The sequence below is a fragment of the Somniosus microcephalus genome, chromosome 1 (genome assembly GCF_052327205.1).
Source record: "Somniosus microcephalus isolate GS21.2 chromosome 1, FLI_Smic_1.0, whole genome shotgun sequence".
NCBI lineage: Eukaryota > Metazoa > Chordata > Chondrichthyes > Squaliformes > Somniosidae > Somniosus > Somniosus microcephalus.
Window position 1 is genome coordinate 385,697,301 of NC_140987.1, and position 23,680 is coordinate 385,720,980.

General features: G+C 44.7%; 1 protein-coding gene across 1 annotated transcript in view; it reads left to right on the forward strand.

The window, feature by feature from the left end:
* The window catches only part of LOC147125073 (ATP-binding cassette sub-family C member 5-like), a 243,980-nt gene that overhangs the window by 6,682 nt on the left and 213,618 nt on the right, over positions 1 to 23,680 (forward strand). The window contains exons 2-3 of the mRNA XM_085997000.1: positions 18,857 to 19,026; positions 20,841 to 20,996. Coding sequence (XP_085853126.1) covers positions 18,857 to 19,026; positions 20,841 to 20,996 — 326 coding nt within the window. The remainder of the gene's footprint in view (positions 1 to 18,856; positions 19,027 to 20,840; positions 20,997 to 23,680) is intronic.

The window sequence follows — 23,680 nt, forward strand, 5'->3', positions numbered from 1 at the left end:
TTCCTCTAGCCACGTATTCATCTGAAATATCCTTCTATTTCTACGCTGACTAGCACGTGGCACTGGTAGCAATCCTGAGATTACTACCTATTGAGGTCCTATTTTTTAATTTACCTCGTAACTCCCTATATTCAGCTTTTAGGACCTCATCCCGGTTTTTACCTATACCGTTGGTACCTATATGCACCACGACAACTGGCTGTTCACCCTCCCCTTCAAAAATGCTCTGCAGCCGCTCCGAGACATCTTTGACCCTTGCACCAGAGAGGCAACATACCATCCTGGAGTCTCGTTTACGGCCACAGAAACGCCTATCTATTGCCCTTACAATAGAATCCCCTATTACTATAGCTCTCCCACTCTTTTTCCTTCCGTCCTGAGCAGCAGAACCAACCACGGTGCCAGGAAGTTGGCTGCTGCTGCCTTCCCCCGATAAGCCATCTCCCTCAACAATATCCAAAGCGGTATATCTGTTTGAGAGGGGGATGTCCACAGGGAACCCCTGCACTACCTGCCTGCGCCTACTACTCTGCCTGGCGGTCACCCATTCCCTTCCTGCCTGTGCAGCCTTTACCTGCAATGTGACCAACTCATTAAACATGCTATCCACGTGCTAAAGGATGAGCAAGTTAATTGAAGGTAAAAAAATAACTTTTTATAATGCTTCTGACATGTGGGGGTTGATTTTAATTGTTCCCGCTGAGCAGGAAATGGGCGGCAGCTGGTCGGCTGCTTGTTTTACGCCTCGCGAGGAAGAGTTAAAATCAACCTTATGGTTGGCATCCACATGTAAGCTGATAACATCCTTGACCATCGTTCCATCAGTTTTCTCAACCTCTTCAATGTCTCTGTGCTATCAGACTGCTTGTCTGACATCTAGTTTTGGATAGGTTGCAATTTCTAAACATTGGGAACACCGAAGCTATCATCATCAACACCCCAGTATCCTTACCACTGACTCCATCCCACTCCCCAACTATTGACTTGGGCTAAACCAGACTACTTGCAACCTTGGCATCCTCTTCAACATTGAGCTGAGATTATGACTCCATATCCTATCCAACACACAGACCACCAATTTCCACTTCCATCTTTTGCACCAACCTCAGGCCATCAGCTGCTGAAACCCTCATCCATACCTTTTTTAATTCCAGACTCAACTATTCTGATCATACATTCCATTGGGAAATAAAAACTCCACAGGAAAAGTATTCCATCTGTGGCTAACTAAAGAAGTTAAGGATAGTATTAGATTAAAAGAAGAGGCTTATAATGTTGCAAAGAATAATAGTAAGTCTGAAGATTGGGAGAGCTTTAGAAACCAGCATAGGATGACCAAAAACCTGATAAAAAGGGTGAAAATAGAATGAGAGTAAACTAGCAAGAAGTATAAAAACAGATTGTAAGAGCTTCTACAAGTATATAAAAAGGAAGAGAGTAGCAAAAGTAAGTGTTGGTCCCTTAGAGGCTGAGACAGGAGAAATTATAATAAGGAAATGGCAGAGACTTTAAATAAATATTTTGTATCTGTCTTTACAGTAGCAGACACAAAAAGCAGACAAGAAATAATGGTAAACCAAGGGGCTAATGAGAGTGAGGAACTTAAAGTAATATCAGTAGAGAAAAAGATTTTGAGAAACTAATGGGACTAAAAGCTGACACATCCCCTGGACCTCATGGCCTACATCCTAGGGTTCTAAAAGAGGTGGCTGCAGAGATAGTGGATGCATTGGTTGAGATCTTCCAAAATTCCCTTGATTCTAAAACGGTCCCAGCGGATTGGAAGGTAGCAAATGTAACCCCAAGAAAGGAAAGAGAGAGAAAATAGGGAACTACAGGCCAGTTAGCCTGACATCAGTCGTCGGGGAAAATGTTGGAATCCATTATTAAGGAAGTGGTAACAGGGCACTTTGCCTAATCATATTATGATTTTCTGAGTCAACATGGTTTTATGAAAAGGAAATTGTGTTTGACAAATTTATTAGAGTTTTTTGAGGGTGTAACTAGCAGGGTAGATAAAAGGGAACCAGTGGATGTAGTATATTTGGATTTCCAAAAAGCATTCGATAAGGTGCCACATAAAAGGCTGCTACACAAGACAAGGGCTCACGGGGTTGGGGGTAATATATTAGCATGGATAAAGGATTGGTTAACGGACAGAAAACAGAGAGTAGAGATAACCGGGTAATTTTTAGGTTAGCAGGCTGTAACTAGTGGGGTGCCGCAAGGATCAGTGCTTGGGCCACAGCTATTTACAATCTATATTAATGACTTAGGTGAAGGGATTGACTGTAATGCATCCAAGTTTGCTGACAATACAAAGCTAGGTGGGAAAGTAAGCTGTGAGGAGGACACAAAGAGCCTGCAAAGGGATATAGATAGGTTAAGTGAGTGGGCAATAAGATGGCAGATGGAGTATAATGTGGGGAAATGTGAGGTTATTCACTTTGGTAGGAATAATAGAAAAACACTATTTTAAATGGTGAGAAACTATTAAATATTGGTGTTGAGATTTATGTGTCCTTGTACAGGAAACACAGAGTTAGCATGCAGGTACAGCAAGCAATTAGGAAGGCAAATAGCATGTTGGCCTTTATTGCAAGGGGGTTGGAGTACAAGGGTAAGGAAGTCTTGCTACAATTGTACAGGCCTTTGGCGAGACCACATCTGGCGTACTGTGCACAGTTTTGGTCTTCTTATCTGAGGAAGGATATACTTGCGTTACAGGCGGTGCAACAAAGGTTCACTAGATTGATTCCTGGGACGAGAGGGTTGTCCTATGAAGAGAGCTTGAGTAGATTAGGCTTATGCTCTCTGGAGTTTAGAAGAATGAGCATTGATCTCATTGAAACATATAAGATTCTGAAGGGGATTAACAGGGTAGATGCTGCGAGGTTGTTTCCCCTGGTTACGAGTCAAGAACTAAGGGGCATAGTCTCAGGATAAGGGGTTGGCCATTTAGGACTGGGATGAGGAGGTATTTAAAAGTGACCCGAGGCGGCAGAGCAGCAAGTAGGCCCCAGAGCGGCAGCAGTGTGGACCTGTGTGGGAAGCGGCGGTGGCGGTATTTAAAAGCGACCCCGAGGCAGCAGAGCAGCAGGTAGGCCCCGGAGCGGCAGCAGTGCGGACCTGTGTGGGAAGCGGCGGCGGTATTTAAACGCGACCCCGAGGCGGCGGCGGCAGCAGCAGGTAGGCTTACCAATCTCCAATCTCAGCTCCGAGAGCGGGAGAGGGAAGTAAAAAGTAATCGAACTGTGACGTCACCAGAAAGCAGGTAAGTGATTGGTTGGTGAGTATTTCTCTCTCTCTCCTTTTTTACAAGCTTAAATTTTGTGTTTTATAGTTTCTAGGGTCTATGTGGTGTAGCGGGGACAGTTGTTAAACAAGGGCCATTGAGTATATAATTTAATTGGTGGTATTGATTTGATTTAATTTGAATTAATTAAAGGGTAAGTCATGTCAGGACAGCCCGGCCCTGTGGTATGCTCCTCCTGCGCTATGTGGAAATTCAGGGATACAGATATACCGTATTGGATACCGTGTTGGATACTGTTGGGGGGGATGGCTTATCAGAGGAAGGCAGCAGCAGCCAACTTCCTGCCACCAGGGGTGGTTCTGCTGCACAGGACGGGAGGAAAAAGAGGGGTAGAGTTACAGTAATAGGGGATTCTATTGTAAGGGGAATAGATAGGTGTTTCTGCGGCCGCAAACGAGACTCCAGGATGGTGTGTTGCCTCTCTGGTGCAAGGGTCAAGGATGTCTCAGAGCAGCTGCAGAAGATTTTGGAAGGGGAGGGTGAACAGCCAGTTGTTGTGGTGCATATAGGTACCAACGATATAGGTAAAAAAAAATGGGATGAGGTCCTAAAAGCTGAATATAGGGAGTTAGGAGGTAAATAAATAAAATAGGACCTCAAAGGTAGTAATCTCAGGATTGCTACCAGTGCCACGTGCTAGTCAGAGTAGAAATAGAAGGATATTTCAGATGAATACGTGGCTAGAGGAATGGTGCGAGGGGGAGGGATTCAAATTCCTAGGACATTGGAACCGGTTCTGGGGAAGGTGGGACCAGTTCAAACCGGACGGTTTGCACCTGGGCAGGGCCGGGACCAATGTCCTAGGGGGAGTGTTTGCTAGTGCACTGGGGGACAGTTTAAACTAAAATGGCAGGGGGTTGGGAACCTGAGCAGAGAGACAGAGGAAAGGGAAACGAGGATAAAAGCAAAAGATAGGAAGGAGAAAAACAAAAGTGGCAGTCAGAGAAATCAACTGTTTAAATCAAACATGGCCACAGTAAATAATAATTCTAATAGGTCGAAGAGCATTAAAAAAACAAGCCTGAAGGCCTTGTGTCTTAATGCGAGGAGCATTTGTAATAAGGTGGATGAATTAGCTGCGCAAATAGAGGTAAACGAAAAGGATTTGATTGGGATTACGGAAACATGGCTCCAGGGTGGCCAAGGCTGGGAACTCAACATCCAGGGATATTCAATATTCAGGAAAGATAGGCAAAAAGGAAAGGGAGGTGGGGTAGCATTGCTGGTTCAAGATGGGATTAACACAATTGTAAGGAAGGATATCAGCTCTGATGATGTGGAATCTGTATGGGTAGAACTGAGAAATACCAAGGGGCAGAAAACGTTAGTGGGAGTGGTATATAGACCAGACCTCCAAACAGTAATGCGGAGGTTGGGGATGGCATTAAAAGGGAAATTAGAGATGCGTGCAATAAGGGCACAGCAGTCATCATGGGTGACTTTAATCTACATATAGATTGGGCTAACCAAATTAGTAACAATATTGTGGAGGAGGAATTCCTGGAGTGTTTATGGGATGGTTTCCTGGACCAATATGTCGAGGAACCAACCAGAGATCAGGCCATCTTAGACTGGGTATTATGTAACGAGAGGATTAATTAGCAATCATGTTGTACGAGGCCCCTTGGGTCGGAGCGATCATAATATGATCGAATTCTTCATTAAGATGGAGAATGAAGTAGTTGACTCAGAGACTAGGGTCCTGAATTTAAATAAAGGAAACTACGATGGTCTGAGGCACGAGTTTGGTAGGATTGATTGGGGAATGTCACTCAAAGGGTTGACGGTGGATAGGCAATGGCAAACATTCAAAGACCGCATGGATGACCTACAGAATTTGTTCATCCCAGTTTGGCATAAAAATAAAACAAAAAAGGTGACTCAACCATGGCTTACAAGGGAAATTAGGGATAGCATAAGATCCAAGGAGAGGACATATAAATTGGCCAGAAAAAGCAGTAAACCTGAGGATTGGGAGCAGTTTAGGATTCAACAAAGGAGGACAAAGGGATTACTTAAGAAGGGGAAAATTGAATATGAGAGTAAGCTTGCAGGGAACATAAAAACTGACTGTAAAAGGTTTTATAGATATGTGAAGAGAAAAAGATTGGTGAAGTCAAGCATAGGTTCCTTGCCGTCAGACTCGGGGGAATTTATAATGGGGAACAAAGAAATGGCAGACCAATTAAATACATATTTTGGTTCTGTCTTCACAAAGGAGGACACAAATAACCTCCCAGAGATGTCGGGGAACATAGGGTCTGATGAAAGGGAGGAACTGAAAGAAATCAGTATTTGTAGGGAAATGGTGTTAGGGAAATTGATGGGATTGAAGGCGGACAGATCCCCAGGGCCTGATAATCTACATCCTAGGGTACTTAAGGAAGTGGCCCTAGAAATAGTAGATGCATTGCTGATCATCTTCCAACATTCGATGGAATCTGGAACAGTACCCATGGATTGGAGGGTAGCTAATGTTACCCCACTCGTCAAAAAAGGTGGTAGAGAGAAAACGGGGAATTACAGACCGGTAAGCCTGACATCAGTAGTGGGGAAAATGCGAGAGTCCATTATAAAAGATGTAATAGCAGAGCACTTGGAAAACAGTGACAGGATCGGACAAAGTCAACATGGATTTACAAAAGGTAAATCGTGCTTGACTAATCTACTGGAATTGTTTGAGGATGTAACTGGTAAAATAGATAAGGGAGAACCAGTGGATGTGGTGCATTTGGACTTTCAGAAGGCTTTTGATAAGGTCCCGCATAAGAGATTAGCGTGTTAAGTTAAGGCACATGGGATTGGGGGCAAGGTATTGACTTGGATAGAGAACTGGTTGGCAGACAGAAAGCAAAGAGTTGGAATAAATGGGTCTTTTTCCGAGTGGTAGGCAGTGACTAGTGGGGTACCGCAGGGATCAGTCCTTGGACCCCAGCTATTCACAATATATATTAATGATCTAGACAAGGGAACTAGATGTAATATCTCCAAATTTGCAGATGACACAAAGCTGGATTGGCGTGTGTGCTGTGAGGAGGATGCCGAGAAACTCCAGGATGATTTGGACAGGTTAGGTGATTGGGCAAAAGCATGGCAGATGCAATATAACGTGGATAAATGTGAGGTTATCCACTTTGGTGGCAAAAACAGGAAGGCAGATTATTATCTGAATGGCAATAGATTGGGAGAAGGAGAAGTGCAACAAGACCTGGGTGTCCTTGTGCACCAGTCACTGAAGGTAAACATGCAGGTGGAGTTGGTGGTTAAGAAGGCAAATGGTATGTTGGCCTTTGTCGCGAGAGGGTTTGAGTACAGGAACAAGGATGCCTTGCTGCAGTTGTACAGGGCCTTGGTGAGACCACAGCTTGAGTATTGTGTGCAGTTTTGGTCACCTTATCTGAGGAAGGATGTTGTTGCCATGGAAGGAGTTCAGCGAAGATTCAGCAGGCTGATACCTGGGATGGCAGGAATGACGTATGAGGAGAGATTGGGACGATTGGGCTTGTACTCGCTGGAATTTAGAAGAATGAGAGGGGATCTCATTGAAACTTATAAAATTCTGACAGGACTGGACAGACTAGATGCAGGAAGGATGTTCCCGATGGTCGGGGAGTCCAGAACCAGGGGTCACAGTCTAAGGATAAGGGGTAGGCCATTTAGGACAGAAATGAGGAGGAATTTCTTCACCCAGAGAGTGGTGAACCTGTGGAATTCTCTACCACACAAGGCAGTAGAAGCCAATTCATTAAATATATTCAAGAAGGAGTTGTATATATTTAAGGCTAAAGGGATCCAGGGGTATGCGGAGAAAGCAGGGACCGGGTACTGAAATTGGATGATCAGCCATGATCGCATTGAATGGCGGAGCAGGCTCGAGGGGCCGAATGGCCTACTCCTGCTCCTATCTTCTATGTTTCTATGAATTTATTCTCTCGGGGTTGTGAATCTTTGGATTTCTCTTTTCCCAAAGGGCTGTGAATGCTGAGTCGTTGAGTATATTCAAGGATGAGATAGATAGATTTTTAAACTCTAGGGGAATCAAGAGATATGGAGATCGGGTGGGAAAGTGGAGTTGAGGTCGAAGATCAGCCATGATCTTATTGAATGGCCAAGTGGGCTCGAAGGGGCCGTATGGCCTACTCCTTCTTATCTCATCCTCGACCCTCTGTAAAGTTCAGCTCAGCCAAAACTCTACTATTCGTACCCTATTTCGCACCAACTCCTACTTGTACAGTACCCTTATACACACTGACCTACATTGGCCCTTGATCTCTCAACACCTTAAATATAAAATTTTTATATTTGTGTTTATATCATTGCCCCATCCTATCTCTGTAGCCTCCTTCAGTGCAACCCTCCCACCCCCAAACTCTCCACTCCTCTGAATCTAGCCTCTTGTGCACTCTCTCCTCCCTTTGCCCCACACTTGATGGCTGAGCCTTCAGCCATCTAGGCCCCACACTGTCATTCCTTTTCTAATGACTTTTGCCTCAACACCTTCCTCTCCTAATATTTCCTCCTTTGTCTCAGTGTCCAGTTATTTTTGTCTATGTCTGTGAAGAACCTTGTGACATTTTGCAACACTGAAGGGCTATATAAATGCCAGTTGTTGTTGAGGAAAAAAATCTCAGTGTAGGAGCCTGATGCTTGCAAATTCTGCAAGTGTAATATTCATTTAAAAATGCTATTTTTAATTGCTTCTTTTCTTCCACCAAATAACATTTATAAAATTGAGATCGATCTTTTTTCAACAATTTGCTTTGACCTACATGAAGAAGTTTGGATACTTCAGTGGGAGCCCTGACATACTTTTGAGTGATGGTTAGAATTTTTGCAGTGATTTTCTACGGTTCTGTTGTGTAATGAAGTTTAGGTTGTTGTGCTTTAGTATATTATTCTATTCTTAGGCTACATGCCAAGTGAGTAAAACACATGGGTGGTATCTGTGGTGAATAGTTTTCAAAGTTTATTTTATAATTTTTTTTGTGTTCATCAAGGCGAGGGATATTAATTTGAGGAATAGAACTCTTCCCATTTCAAGCTTCCAGTGTTGGCATCAAGCACCCCCAGGTCAAGCATAGCACAGCCAGATCAACAGTAAAGCTCTCACTACTCTGGACTGACAATATGCTTCTGTCCCAACTTCAGAAGAACATTCCCTGCTGCTCCAATGTGACACTGCCTGTCATGCATCTCCCACTTCCTTCGACCCACCATTGGTGGCCGTGCCTTCAGCCGACTAGGCCCCACATTCTGGAATTCCCTTCCTAAACCCCTCTATCTCTCAACCTCCCTCTCCTGATTAGATTAGCTGTGGCTCAGTAGTAGCACTCTCACCTCTGAGTCAGAAGACTATGGGTTCAAGTCCCACACCAGATACTTGAGCATAAAATCTAGGCCAGCACTACAGTGCAGTACTGAGGTAATGCTGCACGGTCAGAGGTGCCGTCTTTCAGATGAGAGGTGAAAAGAAACCGTGAGGTGTAGTCTCAATGGAGGAGCTGCTTCAGCTCTGAGAATTTGTCTGTCAGTTGTCTGTCCCTCAAATGGACATAAAAGATCCCACACCATTATTTTGAAGAAGAGCTGGGGAGTTTTCCCTGTTGTCCTGGCTAATATTTATCCCTGAACCAACATCATTAAAAAAACAGCTTATCTGGTCATTATCACATTACTGTTTCTGGGACTTTGATATGTGCAAAGTAGCTGCCACATTTTCTACATTACAAAAGCGACTACACTTTAAAAAGTACTTAATTGGCTGTAAACGCTTTGGTATGTCCTGAGGTCATGAAAGGTGCAAGATAAATACAAGTCTTTCATTTTGGTGAGGATCATTTTATATAGCTTTGTGATTAATCATAATGCATCACTGTGGTGGTTGAAGGTCAATCATCACAGCCCGAGGACATCGCTGCAGGAGTTCCTCGGGGCAGTGTCTTAGGCCCAACCATCTTCAACTGCTTCATCAATGAACTTCCCTCCAACATAAGCTCAGAAATGGGGTTATTCACTGATGACTGCACAGTGTTCAGTGCCATTCACAACTCCTCAGATAATGAAGCAGTCCATGCCCGCATGTAACAAGACCTGGATGACGTTCAGGCTTGGGCTGATAAGTGGCAGGTAACATTCGCGCCACAGAAGTGTCAGGCAAGGACTATCTCCAACAAGCGAGAGTCGAACCACCTCCCCTTGACATTCAAATGCATTACCATCAACAAATCCCCCACCATCAACATCCTGGGGGGTCACCATTGACCAGAAACTTAACTGGACCACCCACATAAATACTGTGGCAACAAGAGCAGGTCAGAGGCTAGGCATTCTGTGGCGAGTGTCTCACTTCCTGACTCCCCAAAGCCTTTCCACCATCTACAAGGCACAAATAAGGAGTGTGATGGAATACTCTCCACTTGCCTGGATGAGTGCAGCTTCAACAACACTCAAGAAGCTCAGCACTATCCAGGACAAAGCAGCCTGCTTGATTGGCACCCCATTCACCACCTTAAACATTCACTCCCTCCACCACCGGTGTACCGTGGCTGCAGTGTCTACCATCTACAAGATGCACTGCAGCAAGTCGCCAAGGGTTCTTCGGCAGCACTTCCCAAACCTGCAACCTCTTCCACTTAGAAGGGCAAGGTCAGCAGGCGCACGGGAATACCATTGCCTCCAAGTTACACACCATCCTGACTTGAAATATATCGCCGATCCTTCATCGTGGCTGGGTCAAAATCCTGGAACTCCCTAACTAACAGCACTGTGGGAGTACCTTCACCACACGGACTGCAGCAGTTCAAGAAGGCGGCTCACTACCACCTTCTCGAGGGCAATTAGGGATGGGCAATAAATGCTGGCCTTGCCAGCGTCGTCCACATCCCATAAATGAATGTTAAAAAAAGTTTCGGCAGGGAATTCCAGAGCTTAGGGCCTAGGCAACAGAAGGCACGGCCACCAATGGTTGAGCGATTATAATCAGGTATGCTCAAGAGGGCAGAATTAGAGTGTTAGATCCATGATTCTGAGTATGATGTTTTTCAATAACCACACGGATGCTGTAACTTAACAATCAACAGGTATTTACTGGAGTAGGGTAGTCTCAAGACTGGGGGTACAGAGGCATGTGCAAGGCTTATATACAGGTGTGGTCACTGCCGGTACTACAGTATACAGGAGCTGTAAAAGTAGTTCTCTCTTAAAAAGGTACATACACTACAATTCCTCCCCTTTTAGATTAGCAGTACACATAATATTCAAATAACAATTAACATTTTAACATATACATTAAACAACAATAGTCCATTTATAGATTCAGTCTTTGGGGCGGCTTCCTGATTCTTTCGGGATAGCGCCTTTCCTGAAGTTCTTGTTCTTGGTGCGGAGGCGATTCTGGCCCCTTTTCGTCAGTTAGTTCATCGGTTTCCACGGCTACTGCTTCGGAGGTAGATGCTACCGGTATGTCGGGTTCATTCCCCGGTACGCGAGACATGGGGTTGAATCGTTCCTGTGACGCTAAGATCTGATCGACGTGGCGTCTCACAATGTTCTCCCCGACATCCACTGTGTACATTAATGGCCCCTGCCTTGTGCATATCGTTCCGGGTTGCCATTTCTCTGTTCGGTAGTCACGGGCCAAGACTGGTTGTCCTACGTTGAAGCTCCTTGTCGGCTTCTCATTGATGTGCTGGAATTGTTTATCCTCAACATTTCTTCGCACATTTGGTCTGAGCAAGTCCAGACGAGATCTCAACCTTCGGTTAAAGAACATCATGGCCGGGTCTGGTTGGTAACTGCATGTGTCGCGTTTCGGTAGGCTAATAAGAAATTGTCCACCTTATGCTGTAGTGGAATTTCATCGTCGCACATGGCCTTTATCGCCTTCTTAAAGGTTTGTACGAACCTCTCAGCCAGTCCATTTGTGGCTGGATGATATGGGGTGGGTGTGTAATGTCTTACCCCATTCCTTCTCATAAATTTTCAAAACTCTTCAGACACAAACTCTGGTCCATTATCAGAGCAAATCTGCTCTGGCAAGCCGTTTCTGGCAAATATGGTCCGTAGGACTGCAATCGTTTTCTCTGTAGTGGTTGAGGACATTTTTATCACCTCAGGCCACTTCGAATGAGCATCCACTGCTATTAAGAACATTGAGTCCATGAATGGACCAGCAAAATCAATATGCACCCGTTGCCATGGAGAGGAGGGCCACTCCCATGGGTGTAGAGGGGCATGTGGTGGTGCATTTTGGACCTTCTGGCATCCTGAGCAGCTCTTGGTTAGGTCTTCGATTTGTTGATCGATTCCCGGCCACCACACATAAGCCCTAGCAAGGCTTTTCATTTTCACTCCCCCCAGATGACCTTCATGTAGCTCATTTAGCACTCTCTCCCTTAACTTGGGTGGAATCACCACTCTGGATCCACACATCACTGTCCCCTGGCATACTGACAGCTGTTCTCTTCTGGATGAGAATGCTGGCAACAGTGAGTCACCATGTGTTGGCCATCCCCTCACCGTCTAATCATATACCCGAGACATCGTCGGATCATTGCGGGTCTCCTTCTCTATATCCGCGTTCGTTACTGGCAATCGTTCAATTATTGACGAATAAAATATCTCGATAGGGTCCACTGCTGGTGCTTCCTCCACAGTAGGCAGTGGCAGGCGCGATAGCCCATCAGCGTTTCCATGCTGTTTCGTGCCTTTATTTTCTATTTCATATTGATTCGCCCCTAGAAACAGGGACCATCTTTGTAACCGTTGTGCAGTCATCACTGGAACGCCCTTCTTAGGATTAAAGATGGAGACAAGTGGTTGGTGGTCAGTCAGCAAGGTGAACTTCTGTCCATGCAGATAGTGGTTGAATTTTTTTACTCCCCATACTAGGCTGAGGGCCTCCCTGTCAATCTGGGCGTAGTTGCGCTCGGCTGAGGTTAGTGACCGAGACGCAAAGGCTACTGGCCTCTCCAACCCGTCTGGGAATTTGTGCGACAGCACCGCTCCAATACCATAGGGTGATGCATCACATGCCAAACGAATTGGTAGTGCTGGGTTGAAATGGGCCAACACCTCTTTAGATGTGATCAATTCTTTACACTTCTGGAAAGCTCGTCTACGTTCGTCATTCCACTTCCATGGTACCCCTGTTTGCAGTAGGGTGCTCAGTGGGTATAATACCATGGACAAATTTGGTAAGAACTTATGGTAGTAGTTTACCAGCCCGAGGAACGACTTCAGTTGTGACACATTTTCCGGTGCTGGAGCCTTGACTACTGCCTCAATCTTTTCAGGGGACTTATGTAACCACTCTTCATCGATGACGTGGCCACAATACGAGATCTGTTTCTGGAAAAACTCGCACTTGTGGCGATTAGCTCGTAGCCCATACTCCTTTAATCTGGTGAGCACCTTCTCCAAGTTGGCGAGGTGATCACTGTCATTTTCGCCCGTGACCAGGATGTCGTCCAAATAACACTGGGTCCCTGGAATCCCTTGCAGGACTTGATCCATCGCCCTTTGCCAAATAGCCGGAGCCGATGCTACCCCGAACACCAGCCAGTTGTATTGATAGAGACCTTTATGAGTGTTAATCGTAAGGTATTGTTTCGAGGCTATTTCTACCTCCATTTGCAAGTACGCCTGGGCTAGATCAATTTTGGTGAAGCGTTTACCTCCAGATAGCGAGGCAAAAATATCCTCCAATCGTGGAAGCGGATATTGTACCGTGTGAAGGACTGGGTTCACCGTCACCTTAAAATCCCCACAGATGCGGACCTTCTTTGGTTCCCCAGGCGTATTACTCAACGACCTCTTCATTACAGGAATGATGGGTGTAGCCCACTCGCTCCAGTCTACTTTGGACAGTACTCCTGAACGTTCCAATCCTTCCATCTCTGCTTCAACAGCTGGTCTGATTGCATAAGGCACCGGTCTGGCCTTAAGAAACTTTGGGCTTGCATTTTCCTCTATTTTAATCGTTGCTGTTATGCCTTTTAGTGTTCCGAGTCCCTCCTGGAACACTTCTTTTGCGTCAGTTAGCATTTTTGACAGTCGTCCAGGTGTGACGTCGTCATCCTTTTTTGGCCTCAACTTTCAGTGCCTGTATGGAATGCCAATCTAATTGTATCTTCCGGATCCATTCACATCCTAGCAGTGGTGGTCCTCCATCTGGCAATACATATATATCCATTTTAGGTATTTCCTGGCCTTTATATATCACTTCCACCCTTATTTTTCCTTTGGGGTAGACTTTTTGCCCCATGTATGTCTTCAAGACAATCTCTGTAGCTTTCAAGGGTATATGTGAAAATAGCCGCCTGTAGTCCCTTTGGTTTATGACTGTTAGGGCTGATCCTGTGTCCAATTCCATTTTCACTTGGACTCCGTCTATCTTGAGTGTAACCCAGATAGTCTGGTGATCCTCCATTTTGGTTACCTTATGTAGTTTCAGACAACCCAGCTCCTTGCTTCCGGAGTCTGTGTCACTTTTCTGTTCGTCTGAACTACTGTCCATCACCTTGTGTACTTTTTTGTACTTCTCCTGTGGAGATTTCTTACTGTTGGTTTTCTTCCCAGACCTGCAGACTCTTGCTATGTGTCCTGCTTTTCTACACTGTCTGCACACTTGGTCCTTGAACCAACAATCCTTCTGGTCGTGTGTTGTTCTGCCGCAGCGATAGCACTTCCTGTTCCATAGGACATTTCATTGGTGCCATATTCTTGCGGTCTCCGTTGTATCTCTGCAGCGCCCCTTGCGGCTGCTTCGTGTGATACTGCCATACTGAAAGCCTTGTCCAGCGTAAGATCCTTTTCTGATAGAAGCCGTTTCTGGGTTCCTTCACTTTGCAGCCCACACACAAACTTGTCCCTTAACGTATCTGCTAGTCCCACTCCAAACTGGCAGTGTTTCGATAGCTTGCGCAGTTCCATTAAGTACTCAGCATTGCTTTCGTCTTTGTGTTGGTTCCTTGTATGGAACTTAAATCGTTCTGCTATCAGCAGCGGTGTGGGGTTTAAGTGGTCCTGTAGGATTTCTACTATGTTTTCTAAATTCTTGTCCACAGGCTTCTCTGGGGTTATTAGGTTTCACTGTAACCCATAAGTTTTTGCACCCATGGAATTTAACAAAACCAGTGCTTTCCTAGCATCTGGCACTTCATTCGCCCTGCAGTACACCTCAATACGTTCCACATGTCGCCCAATCTTCGACTTCATTGTCGAACGTAGAGATACTGCCACTCTTCGGCATCCCTGGGTGTGATTTAACTGTCAAAAATGGCATTTCCCGCGCTTCCCCTTCTTCTCCGCTGGCACAAAATGGCGTCTCCCGCGCTTTCCTTCCTTCCCGTGCTCGCCCTTCTTCTCCGCTGCGGCTTCTAAAAATGGCGTCTCCCGCGCTCTTCCTTCTTCTCCGCGGCTCAATGGCGTCTCCCGCGCTCTCCCTTCTTCTCCCCGCGGACACTGTTCAGCCCTTGAGCCCTGGCTGTGCCCTGCACGTTTTTTTTTTTTCTGTGCGCCTTTCCCGTTTCCGCCGCTCGGTCCTGAACCCGGCTGCTGCTTTACCTTCTCTCTCTCTAAGTGTTGTTTTTCCTCGACGCCGCTCGGTTTTGAACCCCCGGCTGCGCCCTGTGCGCTTCACCCTCTGTCTTACCCCGTTGACGCTGCTCGGCTTTCTCTCCACCATCGGTCGGCTCCAGCCACCGCTGTCCGGGAAGGGTCTGCGCTGTACCTGTCAGTCTATTGCTGATCATCGTGGCTGGGGAACCAAGCCCGGCTCTCCACAGGCTCCCCTGCGATGTTCACTCTCTGCCGGACGACTGGGCGGTTGCTCGTGGTCGATGCCCGTGCTTCTGGCCGCGACTTTTTTCCACTGTCCTCCAGAGCGAATCCTCGAAGGGAAATGCAGAGTTGCAGGTAGATTCGAATCGACACTCGTCGCCACTGTTAGATCCGTGATTCTGAGAGTATGATGTTTTTCAATAACCACACGGATGCTGTAACTTAACAATCAACAGGTATTTATTGGAGTAGGGTAGTCTCAAGACTGGGGGTACAGAGGCATGCGCAAGGCTTATATACAGGTGTGGTCACTGCCGGTACTACAGTATACAGGAGCTGTAAAAGTAGTTCTCTCTTAAAGGTACATACACTACATAGAGGAGCGCAGATATCTCAGCGGGGGGGGGGGGGGGAGGGATTGGGGGGTTTGTGGGGCTGACTGAGATTACAGAGATAGGGAGGGGCGAGGCCATGGAGGGATTTGAAAACAACAATGAGAATTTTTTAACTGAAGTGCGCGGCCAGACAGGGAACCAATGTAGGTCAGCGAGCACAGGGGTGATGAGTGAACGGGACTTGGTGCGACTTAGGATATGGGCAGCAGAATTTTGGATGAGTTCAAGTTTATGTAGGGTGGAAGATGGGAGGCCGGCCAGGAAAGCATTGGAATAGTCAGGTCTAGAGGTAACAAAGGCATGGATGAGGGTTTCAGCAGCAGATGAGCGGAGGTAGGGGCGAAGTCGGGTGATGTTACGGAGGTGTAAGTAGGCAGTCTTTGTGATGGAGCGGATATGTAGTCGGAAGCTCATTTCGGGGTCACATACGACACCAAGTTTGCGAACGGTCTGATTTAGCCTCAGTTGCCATGGAGAGGGATGGAGTCGATGGCTAGGGAACGGAGTTTGTGGCAATGACCGAACACAATGGCTTCAGTCTTCCCAATATTTAGTTGGAGGAAATTTCTGCTCATCCAGTACTGGATGTCGGCAAGCAGTCTGATGAATCGGAGACAGTAGAGGGGTTGAGAGCAACATTCTCGCGACCGCACAGTGCTCCATGGATCCTGTGCAGCCAGCTTCCTGGCTTTTCATTGTAAATACCGTGCCTACGCGGTATTTTGAATGGCCCGCACGGCGCCCAAAAAAATTAGAGGGAACATTGGTCGAGAGAGGTGGTGGCGAGGTAGCGCTGGGTGTTGGCAACGTACATGTGGAACCTGACGTGTTTTTGGATGATGATGCTGAAGGGCAGGATGTAGATGAGAAATAGGGGCCAGGGATAGATCCTTGGGGGATACCAGAGGTGACGGTGCGAGAGCAGGAAGAGAAGCCATTGCAGGTGATTCTCTGGCTACCACTGGATAGGTAAGAATGGAACTAGGCGAGGGCAGTCCCACCCAGCTGGACAACAGAGAAGACACATTGGAGGAGGATGGTGTGGTCAACCATGTCAAAGGCTGTACACCGGTCGAGAAGGATGAGGAGGGATAGTTTACCACGGTCACTCCCCCAGTGGCTGTGAATATATCCAAAAAGTAGTTACTCATACAGACCAGGAAGGTCCAAGTTGGAACCCCAGTCTGTGCTGAATTAGCTGATATGAACCAGAGCAGCAATAGACTGCTGTTCCACTAAGGTAGGGAGGGGACTTCCTGTCCGGGTTCCCACTCCTGATCACTATGCGGCACACTCTGCTGGAAGTGTGCATGTGACGGTGTTGGGTGAGGACATGTTTGGACCAGCTTTGATGCCCCCATGGTTAAATATCCTACTAATGTTAGCTGTCAAAGTTCACACATGAATAATTCCCACTTGGGAGAAATACCAAAAAGATTCCATGGAATAATACCACAGTAAGGAGTCCAACAAGAGAAAAGTGATGAGAGAAAAAAAATAAGAGAATCTTGTCACAATTTAAACCAAAATGCAGTGGGTTGATTTAAGACCATGGGCAGTAACAAAAGCCGGTTGGATTTTAGCTTGTAGTGTGAGCAATGCTATTTGTTTATATGTTAAAAAAATTACAAAGTTAAATTGCAGGTGATTGAATTCATTCCTTAATACAATAAGTGGCTAACTTGGTGTATTTAGTTCAGCATTGGTTATTTTCTTTTTCAGGAGATTTGTACAAGCCAAGGTTTATCTGTGATGCTAAAAATGTTCCTTTTTCAGAGTAGAGAAAGAAAAAAATGCTGACAACTTTACGACTCCACCACCTCTGCACACCAGAAGTGCTGTAAACTCAGTATCATTCTTTTACTCCCAGGACATGTGTTTATAAAGTGTGTCTAAGCATTACCCATTAAAGTTGCAATAAAGTGCTGCTGCATTTTATCTCTTGGCAGTAAGCCAACTCTTAACTTTGCACCTGGTTTATTCTGATTATGGGCCAATCTGCTTGCCACTTGTAAATGGGTTACTGCAATAATATTACAATAACTTCCATGAGAAGGATAACTGAAGTAAAACAAATCTCAATGGGGAACATTGTATTATCTTTCTATTGCAAATTTCAGTATTAACCAATTTAAGAATCGAACAAAGGGACAGTTTGCTGAAGTAAAATATTTGCTTAATTGGTAATAAACTAGGAAGCAATGCTATTATTTCTGCTTAGTGGTTAGTGGGTGTCTATATAAAATGAATGCAGAGTATATGAGTAAGTCTTTCCAAATTCTGAGTTAGCCAGTATTTATTAACAAACCCTTTAAACACAGCTTGATGCATAGACTGGCAATGGAAATACATTAATAATTCCTGAAGTTTTCTTCTCTTTCCAATTGCAAAATATCAACATAATGCGTAGGTACAGTAAATGGAAAATAGCACGTTAAATCCATTAGCACTATGGAAAGCTTTGGATGGTCCTGGAGAAAAAACTCTGAGGTTTTGTTTTGTATGCAATTTGTTTAAATAGATAATATGAGAAATAGACAATTCATACTGGAGCAGTTGATGGGAAGGTGAAACAAACAGGCAGAGGGCTGGGGTTTAGATTCATTGTTATGGTATTATGTTGGCAATCTTGATCAGAAGTGGACCCGTGTTTTATTTGAGTGTGAAGTAAATCAGTGTTAAAGTTATGCATGCAGTGTATGTCTCGCAACTGTATTACATTGATCAGTGCTGGATCTGTATTGACAAAACAAAATTACTAGTTAGGCGCAGAGTAAAAAACACATGCTTCAACTGCCACATTTTTTTTTTGAGCTCATCATTTTGGTGATTTTTCTTTTGTGAATGATGTTAGTGATGGAAAATAAAGCACTTTCCCATTTTAGGAACCCAATGTTAGCATGAAGCTCTCCAAGTTCAGTTATAACCTGACAAGATGCTGAGAAAGCTTTCACAATTCGGCTCCAACAATCTACCTTTTCTCTATTATCAGAAGTTAATCCCTTACTGCCCAGTTTATTTTTTTCCCCATTTGCCACAGATTGTCTGATTGAGATGGTTAGTTTAATATGAATTTACAAACAGTTTTGCCCATGTGCGTCCTAGCCCACTAGGAACTGGTTGGAATTATACAAACCCATTTCATTTTGATATATAGCCAACAAAGATTTTCATTCCATCAATCTGGGTTGGGTTCAAATCCAAATCCCTAAAGCTAATCTAATCCATCAGTTTCCTTATACTGCCAGCACCAAATAAAATGTGATTGATTCAATACGGTAGAAGACACAAATTATTCTGCCATATAATTACAGGTATCAAACATATTTCTGATGTTCCTACAACTTTGTTTTTCTCTTGTTAGAATCAGGTGTTTTACCCAAATGCACCCGAGAAAGAACGTCAAGAAGAAGGGTTTCCCTTCAGCAATTCTGCCAGCTCTAACCTACAGATGCTGGAGGAAGAGGGAAAAATGCACAAGGGGAAGTACCACCAAAGTCTCCATCTATTCAAACCCTTCCGAACAACATATAAGTAAGTAAACATGCCAGACCAGACCAGAGCATCAGTAGTAGGACAGTACCATACAGTTTGGGGGATCCAGACAAACTGATTTTCCCAAGGGAACTTGAGTCGTGTGAGCAACCAAGACATCTGTGATCTGTGCGATGCAACTCTGCACTACAGGTTGGGATATATGCACATCTGTAATTAGGAGGAACTCCGTGGTATACAAGTTGAAGGCAGATGCAATATTAACAGCTATCTGCATGCCTCCTCTAAACCTCCACCTCCTCTCCCAATCATGCAAATACAGATGGATACCCATGAAGGCACTCTGGTATGAAATAACCATGGTAAAAGGAATAGATCTAGCAGATGGTTTGTATGTTTAAGATATAAGGTACACTGAAATATAAATTACCATTTGGGTGAGAAAAATAAGGCAGGGGCTAGCAATGATGGACACAACATTTCATCCCTTTAAGAAGCAACACCTATCACTAGGGCATGGGCTTTTCTTCCAGTGCTGCGAGTGCTCAGAACCTGTAGCATTCTACAGGCACATTATGGGATGGTGCCCTAATTTGGGGACATTTAATGAGGTTTGCGTGCAGCTAGTATGCAGGCTGTTAGAGCTGCATTGCTTCTGGAAATTCTTATAATGTGCAGTGCACATCAGGTGGCGATCATCTTAAATCTGTGTCCTCTGGTTCTCGACCCTTCCACCAATGGGAACAGTTTCTCTCTATCTACTCTGTCTAGACCCCTCATGATTTTGAACACCTCTATCAAATCTCCTCTCAACCTTCTCTGCTCTAAGGAAAACAACACCAGATTCTCCAGTCTATCCATGTAACTAAAGTCCCTCATCCCTGGAACCATTCTTGTAAATCTTTTCTGCACCCTCTCTAAGGCCTTCACATCATTCCTAAAGTGCGGTGCTCAGAATTGGACATGATACTCCAGTTGAGGCCGAACCAGTTTTTTTATAAAGGTTCATCATAACTTCTTTGCTCTTGTACTCTATGCCTTTATTCATGAAGCCCAGGATCCCATTAGCTTTTTTAACCGCTTTCTCAACCTGCCCTGCCACCTTCAACGATTTGTGCACATATACCCCCAGGTCTCTGTTCATGCATCCCCTTTAGGATTGTACCCTTGAGTTTATATTGCCTCTCGTTCTTCCTACCAAAATGTATCACTTCACACTTTTCTGCATTAAATTTCATCTGCCACGTGTCCGCCCATTCCACCAGCCTGTCTGACTTCTTGAAGTCTATCACTAACCTCCTCATTGTTCACTATACTTCCAAGTTTTGTGTCATCTGCAGATTTTGAAATTGTGCCCTGTACACCCAAGTCTAAGACATTAATAGGTCAAGAAAAGCAGTGGTCCTAGTACCCACCCCTGGGGACCACCACTGTACACCTTCCTCCAATCCGAAAAACCATTCACCACTACGCTCTGTTTCCTGTCACTTAGCCAATTTCGTATCCATGCTGCCACTGTCCCTATTATTCCATGGGCTTCAACTTTGCTGGCAAGCCTATTATGTGGCACTTTATCAAACGCCTTTTGGAGGTAGACATAAAGCGCCCAACGTGGGGCTCGAACCCATGGCCCTGAGATTAAGAGTCTTATGCTATAATGAGTGAGCTAGCTGGGCCTGCTGTATGTACTAACACTACAGTGAACAAAATAATATCTTAACCATAATGTATGTATTATCATCCAGATAAAAAGCTTTACTTGTCTAATACGGCTAATTGACAGATGCACTAGTGTCAAATGGTTAAGAAACTTTCAGTTGATGCCAGTTTAAAAGGGTACCTTTTTCTTACAGGCACAAGCATCCAATTGACAATTCAGGCCTGTTCTCTTTCATGACCCTGAACTGGCTTTCTCCTCTAGCATGGAAGGCCTACAAGTATTCTCGGCTGGAAATGACTGATCTCTGGAACTTGTCCTGCAATGAATCCTCTGAAGTAAATTCTCGACGGTAAGTGTCTGGAATTGCTTCTATTGCTGCATTTTGTCATGCCATTTCAGTAACTCTATATAGAGATCAGAGCAACAAGATCGATCCTGTTGTTTATAATTTTCAAAGCTGACTTTTGTATTCACTTAATAAGATGCACCGGTGTTCATCTGCAAAAGTAGCATGTACAGTATGAGGTCTTTGAGTACAGTAGCCTTGTGGTTATGGTACTGGAATAGCAATCCAGAGGGTGCGAGTTCAAATCCTACTATGGCAAGTTGTTAAACTGAATTCAATAAATCTGATAATTAGTGGGCTGGCAGCAGATAGAATGATCATGATCCTTCAGGGAAGAGAAGCTGTCACCCTCCCTATCCATTCTGGCCTACACGTGCAGTTCCACATGATGAGGTTGACTTTTAATGTCCTCAGGGCAACAAAGGATTGGTAACAAATGTTTTAAAATATTTTGAAGTAGAATGATGTTTGTTAACACTTTTATGGCTACCATAGCAATTTGTATATTGATCAAGAATCCCCTCACACCAAAAGATGAGATATGACTTGTATTAGTTATTTTTGCTTTAATATTTTTATCTAGCTGTTTTGTTACTATAATTTTCTATTTTCTTTAACCCCTCCCCTCATTGCATCAGGTGGCTAGTGGTCTCCTAGACCATTGCTAATACCATTCTGTAATTGCCCAACAGAAGGTGCTTGACAGTAGTAATGAGTTGTCTGTTTCAACAATTCTTCCTCTGTTTTCTCCCCTTCATCAATGGCTAGTCTGACCTTAGACCTGGATTTACAAATCCACATCCTGTTGCATTGTGTGTCACGGCATTGCAACAACCTAGTGTAAGAACATTGGGTTTCGGTATCCCTACAAATATGTCAAGCAACCAGACAAATTCTTAACCTCCTCACCTTATCTCATCACTAATGGTTCCTTAGTGCCTAGTTTAAGTCAAGGAGTGACTGATGCCGAAGTTTGGTTTGCCGAACTGTATTGCATCATCCAATTCAGATTGAATTCAAGTTCACCTCACCAACCCTCAATTAGGATACCCGCTAGCTACTAAGTCGCCGTCTTCTTCTTAGGCAGTCCCTCGGAACCGAGGATGACTTGCTTCCACACTAAAAATGAGTTCTCAGGCGACTGATGAGTCCAATGCGGGACCTACAATCTCTGTCACAGGTGGGGCAGACGGTGGTTGAAGGGGCGGGTGGGTGGGGTGCTTGGGCTGACGTGCGCTCCTTGTGCTTGGCTTCTGCTTGCTCCCGGCAAAGAGACCTGAAGTGTTCGGCGCCCTCCTGGATGCTTCTCCTCCACTTTGTGCGGTCTTGGGCCAGGGATTCCCAGGTGTCGGTGGGGATGTTGCACTTTTTCAAGGAGGCTTTGAACGTGTCCTTGAAGCGTTTCCTCTGCCCACCTGGGGCTCTCTTGTCATGTCGGAGCTCCGAGTAGAGCATCCCGCAGCATGCTACCCGCCACCACCTCAACACAACCCGAGCCCAGCAAGAGATTGAAAAGGCCATCCGACAACTGAAGAAAAACAAGTCCTCAGGAGCAGATGGAATCCCTGCCGAGGCACTAAAGCATGGTGGAGAAACACTACTGGCGTGAATTCAAGAACTAATTTCTCTTATCTGGAAGGAGGAGAGCATGGCAGGCGATCTCAGACGCTGTAATTATGACCATCTTCAAGAAAGGTGACCAGTCCGATTGCGGTAATTACAGAGGAGTTTCCCTGCTGTCTGCCACAGGGAAAGTCATCGTGAGAATCCTCCTCAATCGTCTTTTCCCAGTGGCTGAAGAGCTCCTCCCAGAGTCTCAATGCGAATTCCACCCACTAAGGGGCACAATGGACATGCTCTTCACTACACGTCAATTGCAAGAGAAATGCAGGGAACAGCACCAACCGCTGTACAAGGTACTAAGTGAATGAATGATGAACCCTTTGTTGTCAAATTATTAAAAAAGAAATTGCATGACAAGTCATGCATCAACAACTATTTATTAACTACAAAATCACAATTATCACTTAAATTTATACAATGAGTACACAAACAATTAATAGATAACAATTGTTATAGGCTACCTAGCAACTGGAATAACAATTAAGAGAGTTACTTAACAAGTTGAATAACAGGTTGTAAAGGCAGCTCAATGTATTACTCTAATTCAATATTAACTGGATTGCTGAATCTCAAACATTAGTTGAGATCAGTGTTTGAAACTACTGCAAATTGGTGAGAAACTCCTTAGATTGTTAACAGCATTGTGTATTGAATAGATTAGAGTCGACGTGCATGTGGTTATCAGTGTTTCAAGAGCTTATACTATTTTGTCCTTATGAGCAGCATGGTTGAGTTGATCTTCCTTCTCTGGGACAGTGGGGTTATCTGCTCAACTTGGATTCTCTGTTTTGGCTGAATCTGCTTTACACATGAATGATGGTATCTGAGCTAGCTGGCTTTCTTGATCTCACTTAACTGTACAAGTTAAGTGACACATTTACCTCTGCCTGTATCTGACTTATATGACCTCTTACTCTCTGTCCTGAATATACTTTGTTCTTGTGAAAGTACCCTTATACGTCTGCTAGATAAAGATTACTATAGAAGACAGAGAATCTTCTAAATTAAAAGAAATGACACCTGAGAAAGAGTCTGCTGAGAGGTGTGCCAAGCACCCACTTATA